We start from the raw sequence: 18,938 nt of genomic DNA, 5'->3' as shown, positions 1-18,938 counted from the left end.
GAGAATGGGAAGTGGATTTCCTGGATAATAAAGTGACTTGGAGCACTGATTTAATATTCTTAGGAGTTAATGGAGAATCAGAGCAACATTTACACACACTCTCTATGGTCAGTGTAAGCCTTATACATTTTCATCCCTTTCTTGTAAATTTTGCCAACACTCTATGTCTGTCTGTTCTATCACATGCTAACGTCTTTTATAACTCAGAAATGCCCAGAAGGGTGTGTGCTCACTGGAATGAGGACATAACTGTCAGAGTTGGTTGTACACAGTCGAACCTCTGATGTGTGATCACTGATGAGATGCACTAAGGAATTGTCCAGATACAGTAAGCGGCATGCTCAGAGGAAGTTAATGTATGTATGCCCCACTGTCTTTAACAACATTAAAGTATATGTAACACAGACACAGTCTCTTATATCCCTCAAGGACACCATGGCTCCCCCTGGCTGTGATCTCAGAGAAGAGACATGTTGAAATACAGTAGGTCAGTTTGATGAAAATTACTAAGTGATGACAATGATTTGCAGAGCACTATGCTGCACTTTGATGTTGTGCAATTATGACTATTTCTGATTATTTATAAATTACAATACATACATTGTATATGCAAACCAAGATTCTGAATCTGAAAAGCAGCATAAATCCTTATTTCAACTAAAGTCATCCAGTATAGAGAGCACAAGACTTAATCCTAGATAGATGAACCTAAATGAACCTATACACTCCTGCATAATACAGTATAAATTCATGTGTCAAAAGGAAATGTTTTACATTTATTCAGACCATCATTTGTACAGTGCCAAATTAACCATATATAGTGGTTACATTTTGTTAGTTACTATTGATTGACAAAACTCAAAATCAAATCAATTATTTAATACGTAACATAGTAACAATAATATACACATATCCTCTTTAGTAGCTCTGGTTACTATTTATTAGGATTGGCCTGCATCTTAGCTAAAGAAGGATGCTATTCTGTTACAGCAGCATACAATAAGAATCCTCATGAAACACTGATCAGTCACAACATTAAAAGCACTGGCAGCAAAATATCATCGACCATCTGGTGACAATTCAGTGTTCTGCTGGGAAACCTTTGGACCTGGCATTTACGTGGATGTCACTTGGACTTGTACCATCCACCTAGACCAGACCAGACACTCTCACCCAATAACAATGACGCTCGCCAGCAGGATGCAGCCTGATACAGACACACACACACAAACAGTTTAGGAACAATTAAAAAAAACACGAAGAACAGCAAAATGTATTAATCTGGCCTCCAATTTCACTAGATCTCAAACTGATCAAGTATCTGTGGGATGATCCACAGAGGCCCCTCCCCTCAACCCAAAGACCCCACTAACAGCATACTGTTACCAGACACCACAGGACACCCTCAGAAGACACATGTCCATTCTCTGATGAGTCACAACTGTTTTGGAGGCACAAGGGAGACCTACACAGTATTAGGATGGTGGTCATAATGTTATGTCTGATCACTGTTTCAGTGTGGCTGCAGGAGGCTGTACACTCCATCCTGCTGAGCAGATGGAGCTGGCTCCTCTGAAATGGTCGCATACACATGATATATGTCTGACTGGAAAAGAAACACAGCAAATGTCAGAGTCTATTAATAAAGTTACATAGCAAAAACTATAACGATGGGCCTTTCCCTCACTTACATGTTCATTCTGAGACTTTTCCCTTTGCAGCTTGTCAGAACCTGCAGGTAAGAAATATAACACACACATTGAAACTACAGTAGGATTCGGGTTAAGTACTTGTTTCCGTATTTATTACTGTACTTTATTAAGCTTAAAATAATTATTAACAAGAAACAGAAAGTAATTTAACTTTTTTCTGCCATTTTGCAATGAAGTAGCACTGACGATAAACTAAAAATGAGTTGTTGACCATAATATTGAATGAACACCATGAATCCTGTTCTAAATGTGCATCACACTACACTCAGGTCTGGGAAAACAAATGGCTCACCAGCAGTAACACCAGCATCACGTACTGAGGTGATCTCACTGTAATTTTCCTCATTACCTCCAGGCAACTTAAGGCAACAAAATGAGATGAAGAGAGAAAAAGTAATGAATAATACTCTATGACACTCTAATTTCTCTTTATTGGCCTTATTATGTTCATATTTCATCTGAGAGTAGAACTGGTTCAATTACCTGTCTTCCATCATAAATAGTGTTCATGCATATATAGTCTACGAGAGAAAGTAACACAAATCTTAATAAATAAAAATAAATCCAATACAGTGAACTATTTGAATGAACAGCACTTTATATGTAATTTATACGTTACCTGGTTTAATATTGGCTTGTGATCTGTACAGAAATAAATTAAATGTTTTAATAAAGAACAGTGACAGCAGTTGTTCCATCAAAACTGGTGAGTTAGCTGCTGTAATGATTGAATTAGAGCTGTCACACCACCAGATTTTCACTTCTCGATTATCGTGGGCAAATAAAATTCGTTAATGATATTATCACGATATCAACAACAATTCATCCTGAAATCCATCTTCCACTTTATGTAATTTTCTCTCTTTTTGGAGATGAATTGCATTGAAAATAACAATTTTAACTAATATGGTAGCATGTAGTCCAAATCATGAAGACTGTGTCACTCCAAAAATGCCTTGTTGATGTGAGAGGTCAGAGGAGAATGTGCAGACTGGTTGGAGATGATGGAAAGGCAACAATAACTCAACAAACTGGTTACAACCAAGGAATGCAGAATATCATCTCTGAACGCACAACATGTCCAGCCTTGAAGAAGATGGGCTACAGCAGTAGAAGACCACAGAAGACACACTCATGTCAGCTAAGAACAGGAAACTGAGACTACAATAGAAGATTGGAAAAACGTTGTCTGGTCGGTCGAGACTCGGTTTCAGCTGTGACATTTAGATGTCAGAGTCAGAATTTGGCGTAAACAACATGAAAGCATGGATCTATCCTGCCTTGTATCAACGGTTCAGGCTGGTGGTGGTGGTGTGATGGTGCGGGGGATATTTTCTTGGCACACTTTGGGCCCCTTGGTAGAAATTGAACATGGTTTAAACGCCACAGTCTACCTGAGTATTGTTACTGACCATGTCCATCCCTTTATGACCACAGTGTACCCATCTTCTGACGGCTACTTCCAGCAGGATAATGCACCAAGTCACAAAGCTCATATCATCTCAAACTGGTTTCTTGAACATGACAATGAGTTCACTGTACTTCAATAACCTCCAAAGTCACCAGACCTCAGTCTAATAGAGGAACCTTTGGGATGTGGTGGAACGGGAGATTGGCATCATAGATGTGCAGCTGACAAATCTGCAGCAACTGTGTGATGCTATTACGTCAACCTTTTACTAGCAAGGTGTACATAATAAAGTGTCCGGTGAGTGTATATGGGCCTAACTGTATCTCAGAAATGAAACGGTTCTGTACTGAGTAATGGCCTTAAATCCCTCCAAGCTGCTGTAGATGGCTGACATTTAGTTGTGTTACTGCTGCACAAGGCGATCACACCCTCCAAACAAGGGTTGATTTACTTTTGCAACTCACAGGTATGTACAAATGATTAGTAAATCAGTAGCAAAGTCAGAAGGACATAAAGTATATCCTCAGATTCTGTCTTTGACTTATGTGAGTTTAAAGCCCAGAGATTAATGACAAATTAAGAGCTTCTCCTGAAGCTAAACTTCTGTATGTATGTATATATATGTTAGTTTTTTACCTTGTGTGTGAAGACGTCCCTGAAACATGAAATACAAAGTAGAGAGGAGAGATGTCAGACTGAGTAATAAAGTTGTTTTGCTTTACAGTCACAAGGTGCTAGATCACAAACACCCAACCACGTTAATGCAGAAGTAAAGCACAGAGATTGTAAAGTGATAATACTTAGTAAAAATAAAACCAGTCCAATAGACAATTATGTGACATTCCCTGATATATAATAAAGACATACAGTGTACATGACATTATATGACACACTGCTCTCACCACTTCTATTGGTTCCAAGAATTACCAGCACCACTAAGATGACAGTCACAGCCGTTCCAAAACAAGCCACAACTATTATCAACTTCCAAGTCTGTGTTTCTGTTTTGGGAAAGGTAGTAGAGCTGAGATTGGCAGTGACTGATGGTTGAAGACAGAAAAATAAATAAATGAGTGGTTAATGGAACAAGCAGACTCACAGTCAAAGCATCTCAGCTTTTTATTAAAATAATACAAATGTTCCCTACCTGTTTGTACATCACCAGGAGCTGGATTCATAGTGGCTGTGTTAGTCGAGGTCAAAATATCTGGAGTAATGACTAAGTTATATCAGGAACAGAAAACACAAAAATATCAAAAGTTATTAACATTACAAACTTGCAGAAAACTAACTGAATCCCTGAAAACGTAACATGTCACCTGTTGTTGGTTTCTCTGATGTGACCGAGACAGAAGAACTATCAGTGTTCTCAGTCTGACCTGATGGAGCAACTGAAGCATATTACAAAATGTGAATACAAAGAAAAACTGACTTGGTTTTACCTGAGTTATTCGTACATGATGAAAATTCGTACGAGTTGATTTTGTGGATTGGTTTTTACATGTTGTATATAACATAACAGTAATACCTGTGGTCTTATTATTTGTTGTGTGGTTCATGTTATCCATAGTATCTACAAAGAAAGAAGTCAATTTTTTTTAAAAATGAATAAAATATGTCAATTTCATGTAAAAAATAAATAAATAAATAAATAAAATAATAATAATAACCAACCTTTGGGCACTAAACTATTTCCTGTCATATTCAGAGTATAACATTTGTTACCTGATGTAACTTTTGTTACAGTAGTTGAAGCAGTCGAGTCTGAAGAGTAAAAGAAAAAAAAAGAGAGAAGAGTGTAAGACAACAGTTAAACACTATGACCATCTTTTATTTTTTGGTTTATTCTTAAACACATCAGCTTTAATTTAAATTGATTCAGGCTAATATGGTGTGCTACGCACTGTCTTTTTAAATCCAGAGTCCTTAAACCAAAGGTTTCAAAAGTAACTGGATGACTCTGCTTCCTTCATTGATGAAGTCACTGAGAAATATCAGATAAAACTAGCAGCCGTATGTGGCCAAGACAAAACCGAAGCGGCACCACGTTTGAACAAAGAGGTGAGGTCACAGTGTTCCTCTTTTGTGTTCCTTCTCCTTTCTGAAGGGTAAAACTGCAATTTCTATTTCACAAATCTACTAGTTTGCTTTTGTGTGTTTATGTAAGCTGCAGCTTTCTGTCTCTGAGACTTATGTCTCATGGGTTGTTTTGTCTGATGTTCTTATCATGGTCATATCATGACAGTATTGTTTTCAGGTGAAACATGTATAGAATGTGTTGGCTTCCGGTGTTTAGAATAGTCACTGTGTTAGTGCTGATGTTTAATGAGCCACTGCAGACACCGTACTGAGGAACACTCTTTTATACAGTTACCGGGTCGGGGCCAGGAGGTTACACTGCTAGATGCCACCGGCCTGTATGTTGTGTTATTGCATCCTCATCGTTGGTTGATAAACCAGGTTGTGAGTAAAAAGCCTGCGTCACTCATGAGAACACGAAACACGGTGTTCTCATAAAGGAGTTTTTCTGATATATATTCCTTTTTTTCAGTTTCATTATTAAATCTCTTCTCACGGTCAGCTTTTTATTCCTCTTACTTACGCATGACTTGACCTTAGTGTAAAGTGGAACAATCCATCAACTCACACATGGGAGCGCTTTGTAAAACAACATAGAGTTAGCCAAGGAACACTGAACAGTCAGGTGTCCTGTTACTTTTAAACCACTGTTTAAATGGTTCTGTCAAATACGGTTGATATTATACTTCCTCAGATCAACTCTGATCTGGCACCTTAATACAGATAAATAACACTAATGCTAATTATTCATACATAAAATTTGTTACCTGATATCTCATTGTCAGAGTTTGGGAGGAGTGGTGTCTCTTGACATGTTAACAGCTGATCTTCCTGTGTTAATGCAAAACAACAATGTTGCAGTCTTTTACAGAATTAACAAGTTCAGATGTTCTCATCTGTTTGGATATTTTCCTACCTGTGGTCATCGTGGTCACACGTCGTCTTTCATTTGATTCTTTTTGGAAAAAGTCTACAATAAAGAAAATAGATTTGCATTAAGAATTAACACTGATGATATTTCTGCCCAGACAAACACAGAACATACAATACAATACAATAGACTTCACTGTCATTGTCCATCTCAACATACAGTGAAATTGGAGAGAGAATCTCCCCTCCAGTGAAATAACACAAACATCCTTAGAGTAAAAGAGTAAATAATAGACTAAAAACAGTGTGACAGTGATATTGTATGTGTATAATATATTGCACTTGGATTGTAGAAAAAATTATTGTTACATGGTTGTGAAATGTGTTCATTCACAACAAGACGACACGAAAAGGTTAGTTTGTGACATTTCTCAGCATCTATAGGTGTATTCTGACGTTCATGTTCCCAGGAAAGAAAAGTTAATCAAGAACTGACCCACTACTGGGCGTCTGGTAAGATCGAAACTACAAATGTTGAACTAGAGTCCAGGATTATTTCGTGAGAAAGTAACAGATAAAGGCAGCAGTTAATATGTGGTTATTGAAAAGCTTAACTGAAGGAATGAATGAAAAAATATCATGATAAATCCATGAATTCAGTTTAACAGTGACACAAACTGGAGCTTCTAAACAGCTGATGCAGTCAAAACGACTACACTGTAAAACTATTTTCAAAACCCTGGTGGTGGTAATATTTGTTGTAAACTATCAACTAACTGGTGTATCAGGAAATTAAAGAAATATGAACAATAATACACAGATACTGTTTGAAAACAGTGTCTGTGTGAAGTGTTTCATATGTTACTGGAGAGAATAAGGCCCTTCCCTAAACATACACGATCACTCAGTTCCCTCTGAGAGTTAATGTTTCCCTGTGTACACAAGTACACAGAGAAACATGACAATAAAAATAATCTGGAATATAGAAAGAATTATTTGCCTAAATACTTAACCTGGCCACAAGTAACAATTTTATGAAGATAAAACACTGATAATAAATAAAGTATTCTAAGTCATGACTCACAGGATACTCTATAAACTATAACAAGTACATTAAGAGAGAAGCATTTTAGTCCATATTGAACAGAAAGTGAGCGAATAAGTAAGAGAGAGATGAGTTTATTTTGACTTAAATATGTTTGACTGTATGACTGTCTCATTAACATGCAAATAATATGCTTGTTCAATTGATTAGCAGTTGATTTGATATTTGTTTGCTAAATTTCAAAGAACATGTGGTCATTTACTGTAAACTAGTATCGTTGACTTACCACTCAGGTTGTATCTATCACTATGAGGAGCCAGAGACAGAGTTGAGTTGACTTCATATTCCAGTTTGTAATCACAGCTGGCCTCCTTTTGTTGAACTGAGCATAGATGTCTCCACAAATCATAAGTCTTAATAGTCAACAGACAGAACAACTGGTTGGTTTTTGAGCTCCTTGTCTTCCAGGTTTTAGCTGTTACTACTGGACGACTCTCTTCTCCAAAGTACAGGTTACATGTTGTATTATTTTCCACAGACGCAGGTAGAGAACAAGTGAAGATATAAACATCTTCAGTATGTTGAACGCTCAAATCAGGTCTTTGACCTACGTACATGAAGATTATTAGAAGTCAGGAAATATAACATGAATCTGAAGTCAAGTGTAACTGTCTGAATCTGTGTTGACATTCACAGAAGTTCTAGTTTCACACTCATTATATCTTAAAATTAACATTCAACATAGTGATCATAGTGATACGTCTGAGCCATCTTTAATGTTCGAGTTAGACTGTTATGAAAATAATTACTCTGAATGATGTTTTCTTCGAATGACAAAACTACAAAAACTAAATGCAACACGTTGTCCTTCTAAAGTTTGATTACACATCCAAGAAGGAACTGGAAAGATTATAACTCACAGACTGACCTTGTACTTGAATCTTATGAAAGGAACCTGTTGGAAGTAAAATATATCAGCAATGTAAATCCATGTAATAATAACTCATTATTAAATTATTAAATAAGATTTGGACTGAACAGTGAAGTTCCTTATCACAGTAACAAATACACAATTATAGACAGAGTGGACAGTTTGTCTCACTACGGAAATTAGTTTGTGATGACACACCACACTTCCTCAACAAATGAACACAATAACAGCACGCAAAAAAATACAAAAATCAACCATAAAAAGACAAAATGTGGCTTAACATTTACACAATGTCTGATGTTATGTTAACATATGCTGCTCATTGACTAAATCTAAAGGAAGTTTTCAACTTACACATGAGGATGATGAACAACAGGCGTCCAGCCATGATGAAGCTGTTAAAGCAGATACCTGAGTGTGTGACTGCAGACGTTGACCAAGTAGCAGAAACTGTTCACAGGAAAACCACAACAGCTATCAGAAGTGAATCTAAAAGGTCAGAGAAACATGCATTATGGGAGTGTGTGCGTGTGTAAAGCTCTTCACATTTAAACCCACAACTGTAAATAACTATGCAACTACAATTCTGAAAAGTAAACTGTATTTCTCACGTCTATGTTGAACCCACAAACGTATGTAAAGAACAGGTACAAGCATATGTTTTGTTTTACACTGTGAACAAATAAAATAAAAACTGAACTTCAACTTTTGTGTTTATGGTTTTTATTTTTTCACTGTAACACAGTAAAGGTATAAACTCAGCTACATAGTACATGAGAAATCAGAGGAGATGCTAGAAAAACAACAGCTGAACTTTAACACTGCAAAGCTGTACACTTTATCTCTCAGGGCTGATGCAGCTGTTGTCCCTCTATGAAAAGTAAAAACATGAATATGATTTAGATTTATATGTGTAAATGTTCATTTCATAATGCACACATTTCATTATTGAACCAGTAACAACATGGATGTCTAGTCTTTAGCAGTTTTCAGCAGAATGTGAACCACCAAGTGGCTGATCAGTATTTAATCAGCTCAGTGTGTTTTTCAGTTGTTCCTCTATAACAGTCATTGTATTCAGCATAGAAGTAACATGTCACAACAAAGACAGAAACGTAGAAAAACACAGAGCAAATGAATTCATTGTACTTGTTCACAGTCTGTCTATGTATTTAGAAATAAAACCACAACTCACCATTTGTGAACTCATAGGTGACAATACTGTAGGTTTCATCAAAGCCAGCCTGCAGATGATTTAATAAGGTGTTAGACTGAAGGAAGAGCGAGTGAGGACAGTTAGTGGAAGGAGTGTCTATCGTTGAGACTTACCAAATACTTTCCATCATCTGAAACAGAAACCAAAGCACAACTTCAGAAATAAATGCAAATTAAACATCCATGTATAAATAAAAGTGATGTAGAGAACAAGCCTGATCAGTCACAAGTGTCAGAAATGCTATGGGAGTAACATTAGTCATTTATTTATAAATACTTTACATAATGTTCAGTGTGTATATGCTGCACAAATACATTAACACAGTTATTCCCCACTAATTCCTTTGGTTCTTAGTCATGTCATTTCCTTGACATCCCCTCATGTGTCTTTTTTCAATGTAATCCCAGCCCAAACTGACAATAAACACTTTGTTATGTTATGAAACATCTGGACTGTGTTAACACTGTACATGTACTGCCTGCAGGCATATAAAAAAATAGTCTGTTTGGACGTACAAGTTTAAATGACAATTGACACAATGACACAATGTCCTCACCTCTTCTTCTTTTGGTTCCAAGAAGTACCAGTACCCCTAAGATCACAACCACAGCTGCTCCAAGACAAGACACAACTACTAGCAGTTCCCATTTTGACCTTTCTGTTTGGGAGGACACAAACTAGTTTTACTTTTAACAGAAAAAGAAAAACGACTGTGTTCCTATAGGAGGAGAGTCATTGTTAAATAAGATGAGCTGCTTTACTGTGCTGCTACAGGGCAAAACATGTTGTACAAACTAGAAATGTGTCAACTGCACTATTTGGTGATGAAAACATTTGACAAGAAGAAAAAGCTGACTTCAGTGCTAAGAAGCACAAGTGCTGCTGAAATAAAACCAAAAAGAAAAACAAACAAAGAAAAAATCAACAGCAATGTCTCATCTCATCCTCTACTACCACCTATCTTCACTATGGGGGTCGCAGGGGTCTATCCCAGCTGTCATCAGGCAAGAGGCAGGGTACATCCGGACCGGTCACGAGTCTTTCACACACAGCAAATTGAGAAGAGTGGAATTCTTTGTATTTAACTAGACATACACTCGTAGAGTTAATTATACTCTGGGTGGAGTTAATCCATTATAATTAACTTTCAGTCGATAAATAGTTGTTGTTAAAACCAAGTGTAAAAGTGTAACTAAATCAAAACTCTAGGTGCAACAAATATTTAAATATTAACTCTGAACTTCTTACTCTAAACTCTGATCCTGTATTTAACCCCCCCCCCTCTCCATTACTATTCGGGCACCCAAAGTCATTTTGCAGCGGTGAGCCATGGAAACTTTACTCGTCGCGCTGTTTCTAACCACACAAACACCTGCTTAATGAGCTAGAGGTTACACAGAGCACTCAGAGAAAACCCACGCAGAAAAAGGGAGAACATGTGAACCCAGAAAGGCCCAAGCTGGACTCAAACCTGGACCTTCTCTCTGCACAGCAAATGCCAGACTGTTAAAATCCCAGAGTTTTGATGACGAGAGTAGCAAATTTTACACTTTGGTGTCGAATGAGCACAAAGTACACTTTTCAGGTTGCACCATAAACTCTTTCTGGCGTTCTTTCTATGTATAGTGTTAGTGTCGGTAATTGTAGTGTTTATTTTACAATAATAGTGTTTATCCTCGAGTTTATTTCATGATTGACTCTTTCCCGGCCGCACCAAGAGTTAGGTTTGGATTTTGTCACTAGCGCTCCGCGCCCTCATTGGTTGAATCCAGTCGCATGTTCTGAGCCTTCGTCTTGCAGGAGTGCAACCACGACACTAACCGAAGTCTACCGTGACAGCCACGCGGGACTGCAGGTAGGCTAAGAAACTAAAGTGAATAAATAATGCATGAAATATTTTTTTTTTTTCATGTTTCAATTCGTAAATAACTAAAAACCTTAATGGTAATACATTAAGGAGACAAACACGGTTTTGATGTAGTTTTGCTAACTTGCTATATCAGTTGTAAAGTAACTGAAAATGTTTAATTAATCAGAATCGATATTGTGTTTGTAATGTTGACCTCGGTTAAACAGGTTATTTGACAAAGAAAAACACAGAATTTGTGTGTTAGCTATCTCAAAATAAGCTAATTGCTCCCGGTGGCTAGCTTAACCGAAGCTACTTCAGAGCTTCCGACTCCCGCCCGAAGTTACGTTGCTCGTGGGTAACTGTGCACTAACTGTATGTTTGTGTTGTATGTAGTTGTGGAAGATCTACAGCAATGCTGTTCTAAGGACAGTACGAAGGAAAAAAGAAGTGCGTCAAACTAAATGAAGCCTCATACTCGGAATTTCTCAAGGAGGGTAAGTTAGTGTGTCTGCCTCTTGTAGTCTAAACTATAGGTAACGTTATCTATATTGTGTACTTGGGCAAGCACCTTGTTTTCCCATTGTTTTACATGAAAATGTTTTTATAATATTATAAATAGTAATTAACGTAAATACATTTTCTATTTTTTTCTTGAAGTTATCTGTCTATCAGATTTCTGTCTGACCTATCCATAAAAAAAGATGTGTAGTAATATTTTTGTGTTATCTTGCAGTCGGTTCGAAACCTATAAGAGCACTCTGGTCCAGCCCAGCGGAGGCAGCCCTACATCCTGGCAGTTGGCATCACAAGAAAAAACATCCATGATTACTACATTGCGATGGATGGTGAGCTCCTTCCCTGCAAGGCCAGGTCTTCCCTATCAGCCTTTGATGAACTCTTCAAGACACATTATGTGTACAGCCTGTACACATTTGTGCAAAGTTTTGCACAGCATTTTCATTCTTTTCATGTCAGAGAGGGAAATTCTGAAAATGTTTCCATGCTGAAAGTTGATGAGTTGCTCCTGTTTAAGCTGTTTGATCTGCAAACAACGTATGGTTTTGAAAGAGATGATCAGTATGTGGTGCCTGTGCATGTTTTTGTATAAGAAATGTTTTAAGATATATTAAAGATGTTATATTTTCAAGAAACTCTTGTGTGGACTATAAATTCCTCAAGTGTTAACAATTCATCTTAAAAGTGTCATAGAGTACATTCTCACGCTCAGAGTATTAAATAATCAGCTCTGCAAAGTGCTACAAATGACTTACTTAGAGTATATATTTTACTCTCTGGGAGTTCTAGCTTTACACTGCAAGTGTCAAAAAGCACTGAAGTAGTGTCTAAAAGTACCAGTGACAGAGTAAAACTGCACTCTCAGAGGGTTCAAATGTACTCTTTACTTGGAGTAAATGTTTTACACTTTTGATGGTGTTCAGCGAACACCGAACTCTTGGACTTACATGTACAACGAAGCCGTAGTTAAATGTACACCTATAGAGTACAATGTACACTGGGATTTTTGCTGTGTGGGAGGCATCAGTGCTAACCACGAGCTGCTGTGCTGTCCCAACAGCGTTGTATCGTAACATTTTTTAAACACTCAGAGGAGTCTCACCAGGAATGTTGTTGTCTTCTGGTGTGAAGTCTGCAGTTATTTCAGCAGCAGTGGTCACACTAGTTGTAGGGCGGAGACTGGAAGTAACTGATCCTTGAGGACAGAAAAATAAATTGATGACATAACACTGTATATCAGTATTTTACTAAATAGTTTACTGGAAAAACTGTTGCTTTCTCATTTTACTGTTCTATACTTTATGTTACACAAGATACGTTTTCCATTAGTTACATGTTTGGAAGCAGACAGATACAGCAAGTGGTTTATATAATGGTCCTGGTTCTATGTTAAGTGTGTCTTACCTGTTGTCGTCGTAAGTCCCGGTGTAGTCTGCTTTCTGTGTGACTCCGTTAATAAAAGATAATCTGGGTCTCAGTTTCCAGTGTGGACAACACTGTGAAACTGTGTTTTTCATACACTCTGTAGCTCTGTACACGAGTTGTGTTTGAGTAAATGCTGCATGCAATACATCACTTTCTTCTCATTTCAGAGTGTTTTATACTATTTCTTTATTAAATATTGCTGTGATATTTTTTACTGCCCAAACTATGATAACTTTAATTGTGTAAACACATCATGCCTCCTGATACAGATTCAGGTAAGTTTTAATGATATGCTTGGGTTAACATTAGAAAGGATAAACAGGGAAAGGAAACTATGTTTTCTACTAGGGGACTTTAATCTTGATTTATTCAAATGGGAAATTCAGGCTCAGACTTCAGACTTTCTTAATATTTTGCTTTCCAGTTCTTTTTATCCTCTTATTAATAAGCCAACAAGAGTTACTAACAATATCTTTACTAACTCTGTGAATATTACAACTAAAGCAGGCATCCTTTTTACTGATATCTCAGATCATTTTCCCATTTTTAATTTTTCTCTTCCTGACAAGACTGGACCCGTTGGTACAGATTCCTGCACTGAACATTGATTTTTTAATCGGCAAAATACTGAACGGTTCTTGGAAAAATATTTATAATCATATTGATGCTCTGCTTATCAGACTTTTGTGTCAATTTTTAATTCAGCATTTCATCCATGCTTTCCACTGGTACAATCAAAAAAGAAACCTACTGAAATTAACAGAAAAAACCTTGATACACATGCGGCCTCTATAAATCTTTAACAACCAAAAATAAGTTATAAGAGGTTTCTAACCAATCCTACTCTGAATTCAACAAAGTACAAAACATATAGAAACAAATATAATCATTTAATTCGGATAGCTAACAAAAATATACTTTAGTAATAAATTTAAAGAACATTCCAGTATGATTTTTTTTTTTCTTGACAATTTAATATTTTCTTTGCTCAAGTGGGTTCCTCTTTGTCAAAGAATATCAAACTTCCTAATAAAAACCCAATGTATTACATAAAGGGCATAATCCAATTTTCTGAATGGTTCCAGATAAATAAGTTGACATTAAATGTAAAAAAATAATAATTTTATCATATTTACTGAAAAAATAAAAAATATTGTAAATCCATTGCTAAGATCACTATTGGTGATGATGATATTACCCAGGTTTCGTCTACTAAATTTTTAGGGGTATTAATTGATGAGAGGTTATCATGGTCAGAACATATTAAACATGTCAAAAACAAAGTATTGAAATATATTGGTATCATCAGAAATATTTGTAGTTTCATCTCTCAGAATGCTTTATTATAGTATTTATTATAGCATATTATAGTATGATTTATCCTCATCACAGTTATTGTAATATTGTCTGGGCCAGCACTTATCCTTCTTATTTACAGAAATTATTAATCACACAAAAGAAATTTGTTAGATTAGCCACCTTTTCAAATCATTTGTCTCCATCTGCCCCTCTGTTTAAGAAACTTCATATATTATCAGTATATGATATTAATATACTTCAATCATGCATATTTATTTATACATATATTCATCTTTCTCACTTGCTGCCAAAATCTTTTCATGTATTCTTTACATTTAACTCTCAGGTCCATTCTTACAACACAAGACATACTGATAAACTTCATCTTCCCTTTTGCCGTATTACACATACTCAGTTTTTTCTTTTGTGTACAGAGGCTCCTTAATTTGGAATTCTCAACTTCATGTAGTTAAATTATCTTCATCCCTCAATAATTTTAAGTTAAGACTGAAAGCTTACCTGATAAATCAAGACTCCTAATAGTTTCTTTTCCAGTACAGTTGTCTATGGATCATTACCTCTTACACATTATTTTACATTTATACAGAACCATGTTTTTATTTCAGACTTTTTGTGTCTGCTATGAAATGACACTTGTATTGCTCTCCTTTTTGTTGTTATTTGTTGTTGCTTTCTCTCGTTGTTGTTGTTGATCTATTTTTTTTTGGAAGTTTTGTATATTTTTGGAGTTTTTATAAGCCTATATCGAGTTTTTTAACCTTTCCCGCACTCATACTTGTTTAATTTCTGTTTTTTTCTTTGTAATTGTTTTTTCTTATGGTGCAAAAAAATAAATAATTCCTCAACATAATGCACTCAGGAGTGAGCAGCACTGTACCAAGACGCTGCTGCCTCTCCATACATGAGCCATATCAGCGTGAATTGTTTTGTGCTGTAATCAGACGCATTTATTTATTTTTTTTTAATTTCACCATGGTTTATCATGAAACCAGTAATTGTTACATCCCTAATAACAACACACGATGACGATGATTTCCATATGAACTGTCAAAATATGTGGAACACCAAGAATTAACTTACACTGAAGCTGAAACATGATGCTATTTTTTGTTTTGAGTTACAACATGAGAACCACAATGACCAATGACCAAGGAACATTTAATAGTCAGGAGGTGGAGCGGTCATCTAATAACTGAAAGGTTGGCGGTTCGATTCTGTCCTATCCCTAGTCTGTCCATTGTGTCCTTGGGCAAGACACTTAACCCACCTTCCCCCAGGTATATTCTCCTTGGTGAGGCCATAGGCTGATTACTGAGTGGCTACTGAGGTAGTTTAGTACCACCAGGGTGTGACTGTGTGAGTGAATGAATAATGCATACAATTGTGAGCGCATTGAACATCTAAAAATGCATTATTATTATTATTTTAAACCACTGTTTAAATGGCTCTGTCAAATACAGTTGATATTATATTAGCTCACTCACATCAACTCTGATCTGGCACCTTAATACAAATAAATAACACTAATTTCTAATTATTCATACATAAAATTTGTTACCTGATATCTCGTTGTCAGAGGTGGTAGGAGTGGTGTCTCTTGACATGTTAACAGCTGAACTTCCTGTGTTAATGAAAAACAACAATTTGCAGTCTTTTACAGAATTAACAAGTTCAAATGTTCTCATCTGTTTGGATATTTTCCTACCTGTGGTCATTGTGGTCACACATCGTCTTCCATTTGATTCGTTTTGGAAAAAGTCTACAATAAAGAAAATAGATTTGCATTAAGAATAAACACTGATGATATTTCTGCCCAGATAAACAACAAAACATACAATACAATACAATAGACTTCATTGTCATTGTCCATCTCAACATACAGTGAAATTGGAGAGAGAATCTCCCCTCCAGTGAAATAACACAAACATCCTTACAGTAAAAGAGTAAATAATAGACTAAAAACAGTGTGACAGTGATATTGTATGTGTATAATATATTGCACTTGGATTGTAGAAAAAATTATTGTTACATGATTGTGAAATGTGTTTATTCAGAACAAGACGACACTAAAGGTTAGTTTGTGACATTTCTCAGCATCTATAGGTGTATTCTGACGTTCATGTTCCCAGGAAAGAAAAGTTAATCAAGAACTGACCCACTACTGGGCGTCTACCCACTACCGGGCATCTGGTAAGATCGAAACTACCAATGTTGAACTAGAGTCCAGGATTATTTCATGAGAAAGTAACAGATAAAGGCAGCAGTTCATATGTGGTTATTGAAAAGCTTTAAACTAAGGAATGAATGAAAAAATATCATGATAAATCCATGAATTTAGTTTAACAGTGACACAAACTGGAGCTTCTAAACAGCTGATGCAGTCAAAACGACATCATTGTAAAACTATTTTCAAAACCCTGGTGGTGGTAATATTTGTTGTAAACTATCAACTAACTGGTGTATCAGGAAATTAAAGAAATATGAACAATAATACACAGATACTGTATGAAAACAGTGTCTGTGTGAAGTGTTTCATATGTTACTGGAGAGAATAAGGCCCTTCCCTAAACATACACGATCACTCAGTTCCCTCTGAGAGTTAATGTTTCTCTGTGTACACAAGTACACAGGGAAACATGACAATAAAAATAATCTGGAATATAGAAATAATTATTTGCCTCAATACTTAACCTGGCCACAAGTAACAATTTTATGAAGATAAAACACTGATAATACATAAAGTATTCTAAGTCATGACTCACAGGATACTCTATAAACTATAACAAGTACATTAAGAGAGAAGCATTTTAGTCCATATTGAACAGAAAGTGAGCGAATAAGTAAGAGAGAGATGAGTTTATTTTGACTTCAATATGTTTGACTGTATGACTGTCTCATTAACATGCAAATAATATGCTTGTTCAATTGATTAGCAGTTGATTTGACATTTGTTTGCTAAATTTCAAAGAACATGTGGTCATTTACTGTAAACTACTATCGTTGACTTACCTCTCAGGTTGTATCTATCACTACGAGGAGCCAGAGACAGAGTTGAGTTGACTTCATATTCCAGTCTGTAATCACAGCTGACATCCTTTTGTTGAACTGAGCATAGATGCCTCTACAAATCATTAGTCTGAACAGTAAACAGACAGAACAGCTGGTTGGTTTTTGAGCTCCTTGTCTTCCAGGTTTTAGCTGTTACTACTGGACGACTCTCTTCTCCACAGTACAGGTAACATGTTGTATCATGTTCCACAGATGCAGGCAGAGAACAAGTGAAGATATAATCATCTTCAGTATGATGACCGCTCAACTCTGGTCTTTGACCTACGTACATGAAGATTATTAGAAGTCAGGAAATATAACATGAATCTGAAGTCAAGTGTAACTGTCTGAATCTGTGTTGACATTCACAGAAGTTCTAGTTTCACACTCATTATATCTTAAAATTAACATTCAACATAGTGATCATAGTGATACGTCTGAGTCATCTTTAATGTTCGAGTTAGACTGTTATGAGAATAATTACTCCGAATGATGTTTTGTTAAACAGACAAAGCTACAAAAACTAAATGCAACACGTTGTCCTTCTAAAGTTTGATTACACAAGAAGGAACTGGAAAGATTATAACTCACAGACTGACCTTGTACTTGAATCTTATGAAAGGAACCTGTTGGAAGTAAAATATATCAGCAATGTTAATCCATGGAATAATAACTCATTATTAAATTATTAAATAAGATTTGAACTGAACAGTGAAGTTCCTTATCACAGTAACAAATACACAATTATAGACAGAATGGACAGTTTGTCTCACTACGGAAATTAGTTTGTGATGACACACCACACTTCCTCAACAAATGAACACAATAACAGCACGCAAAAAAATACAAAAATCAACCATAAAAAGACAAAATGTGGCTTAACATTTACACAATGCCTGATGTTATGTTAACATATGCTGCTCATTGACTAAATCTAAAGGAAGTTTTCAACTTACACATGAGGATGATGAACAACAGGCGTCCAGCCATGATGAAGCTGTTAAAGCAGATACCTGAGTGTGTGACTGCAGACGTTGACCAAGTAGCAGAAACTGTTCACAGGAAAACCACAACAGCTATCAGAAGTGAATCTACAGGCCACAGAAACATGCATAATGGGAGTGCGTGCGTGTGTAAAGCTCTTCACATTTAAACCCACAACTGTAAATAACTATGCAACTACTATTCTGACAAGTAAACTGTATTTCTCACGTCTATGTTGAACCCACAAATGTATGTGAAGAACAGGTACAAGCATATGTTTTGTGTTACACTGTGAACAAGAAACTGAACTTCAACTTTTGTGTTTATGGTTTTTATTTTTTCACTGTAGTACAGTAAAAGTATAAACTAGGCTACATAGTACATGAGAAATCAGAGGAGATGCCAGAAAAACAACAGCTGAACTTTAACACTGCAAAGCTGTACACTTTATCTCTCAGGGCTGATGCAGCTGTTGTCACTCTATGAAAAGTAAAAACATGAATATGATTTAGATTTATATGTGTAAATG

General features: G+C 36.1%; 2 protein-coding genes and 1 long non-coding RNA gene across 5 annotated transcripts in view; 1 reads left to right on the top strand and 2 right to left on the bottom strand.

Moving 5' to 3' along the window:
- Positions 1 to 747: 747 nt before the first annotated feature.
- LOC125006374 overlaps positions 748 to 18,938 on the bottom strand; it is a 93,436-nt gene continuing 75,245 nt past the window's right edge. The window contains exons 15-17 of the mRNA XM_047582348.1: positions 1,692 to 1,732; positions 1,470 to 1,606; positions 748 to 1,207 (exon numbers count right to left, since the gene is read on the bottom strand). Of these exons, the coding sequence (XP_047438304.1) occupies positions 1,514 to 1,606; positions 1,692 to 1,732 (134 nt within the window). The 3' untranslated portion in view covers positions 748 to 1,207; positions 1,470 to 1,513. The remainder of the gene's footprint in view (positions 1,208 to 1,469; positions 1,607 to 1,691; positions 1,733 to 18,938) is intronic.
- Positions 4,873 to 18,696, bottom strand: LOC125006378. Of its 3 annotated transcripts, none has more exons than XM_047582356.1 (15): positions 18,382 to 18,696; positions 18,025 to 18,051; positions 17,387 to 17,707; positions 16,083 to 16,136; positions 15,936 to 15,998; positions 12,735 to 12,827; positions 9,821 to 9,922; positions 9,378 to 9,394; positions 9,244 to 9,292; positions 8,403 to 8,498; positions 8,046 to 8,072; positions 7,404 to 7,724; positions 6,119 to 6,172; positions 5,970 to 6,033; positions 4,873 to 4,887 (listed from the first exon to the last, which is right to left on the bottom strand). In XM_047582356.1, exons 4-14 carry the CDS (start codon positions 16,090 to 16,092, stop codon positions 5,984 to 5,986), a joined length of 882 nt encoding a protein of 293 aa, XP_047438312.1. In that variant the 5' UTR covers positions 16,093 to 16,136; positions 17,387 to 17,707; positions 18,025 to 18,051; positions 18,382 to 18,696; the 3' UTR covers positions 4,873 to 4,887; positions 5,970 to 5,983. The 3 variants fall into 3 exon arrangements, with proteins under 3 accessions (XP_047438312.1, XP_047438313.1, XP_047438314.1); XM_047582357.1 differs by having other exon boundaries at positions 17,387 to 17,513; XM_047582358.1 differs by lacking the exons at positions 4,873 to 4,887; positions 5,970 to 6,033; positions 6,119 to 6,172 and having other exon boundaries at positions 7,404 to 7,530.
- LOC125006387 lies at positions 11,505 to 12,262 on the top strand. Its single transcript, XR_007112570.1, has 2 exons — positions 11,505 to 11,610; positions 11,850 to 12,262. It is a non-coding gene; the product is annotated as an uncharacterized LOC125006387 (long non-coding RNA).

Source organism: Mugil cephalus, chromosome 4 (genome assembly GCF_022458985.1).
Source record: "Mugil cephalus isolate CIBA_MC_2020 chromosome 4, CIBA_Mcephalus_1.1, whole genome shotgun sequence".
Lineage (NCBI taxonomy): Eukaryota > Metazoa > Chordata > Actinopteri > Mugiliformes > Mugilidae > Mugil > Mugil cephalus.
Note: the sequence above shows the minus strand (reverse complement) of the source record. Positions and strands in the feature narration are given on the sequence as shown.

Coding starts and splice junctions, on each gene's coding strand:
- LOC125006378 (XM_047582356.1), bottom strand. Junction 8,073..8,402: donor GTTGTTCATCATCCTCATGT/GTAAGTTGAAAA, acceptor TACTTCCAACAG/GTTCCTTTCATAAGATTCAA. Junction 7,725..8,045: donor TCATAAGATTCAAGTACAAG/GTCAGTCTGTGA, acceptor TCATGTACGTAG/GTCAAAGACCTGATTTGAGC.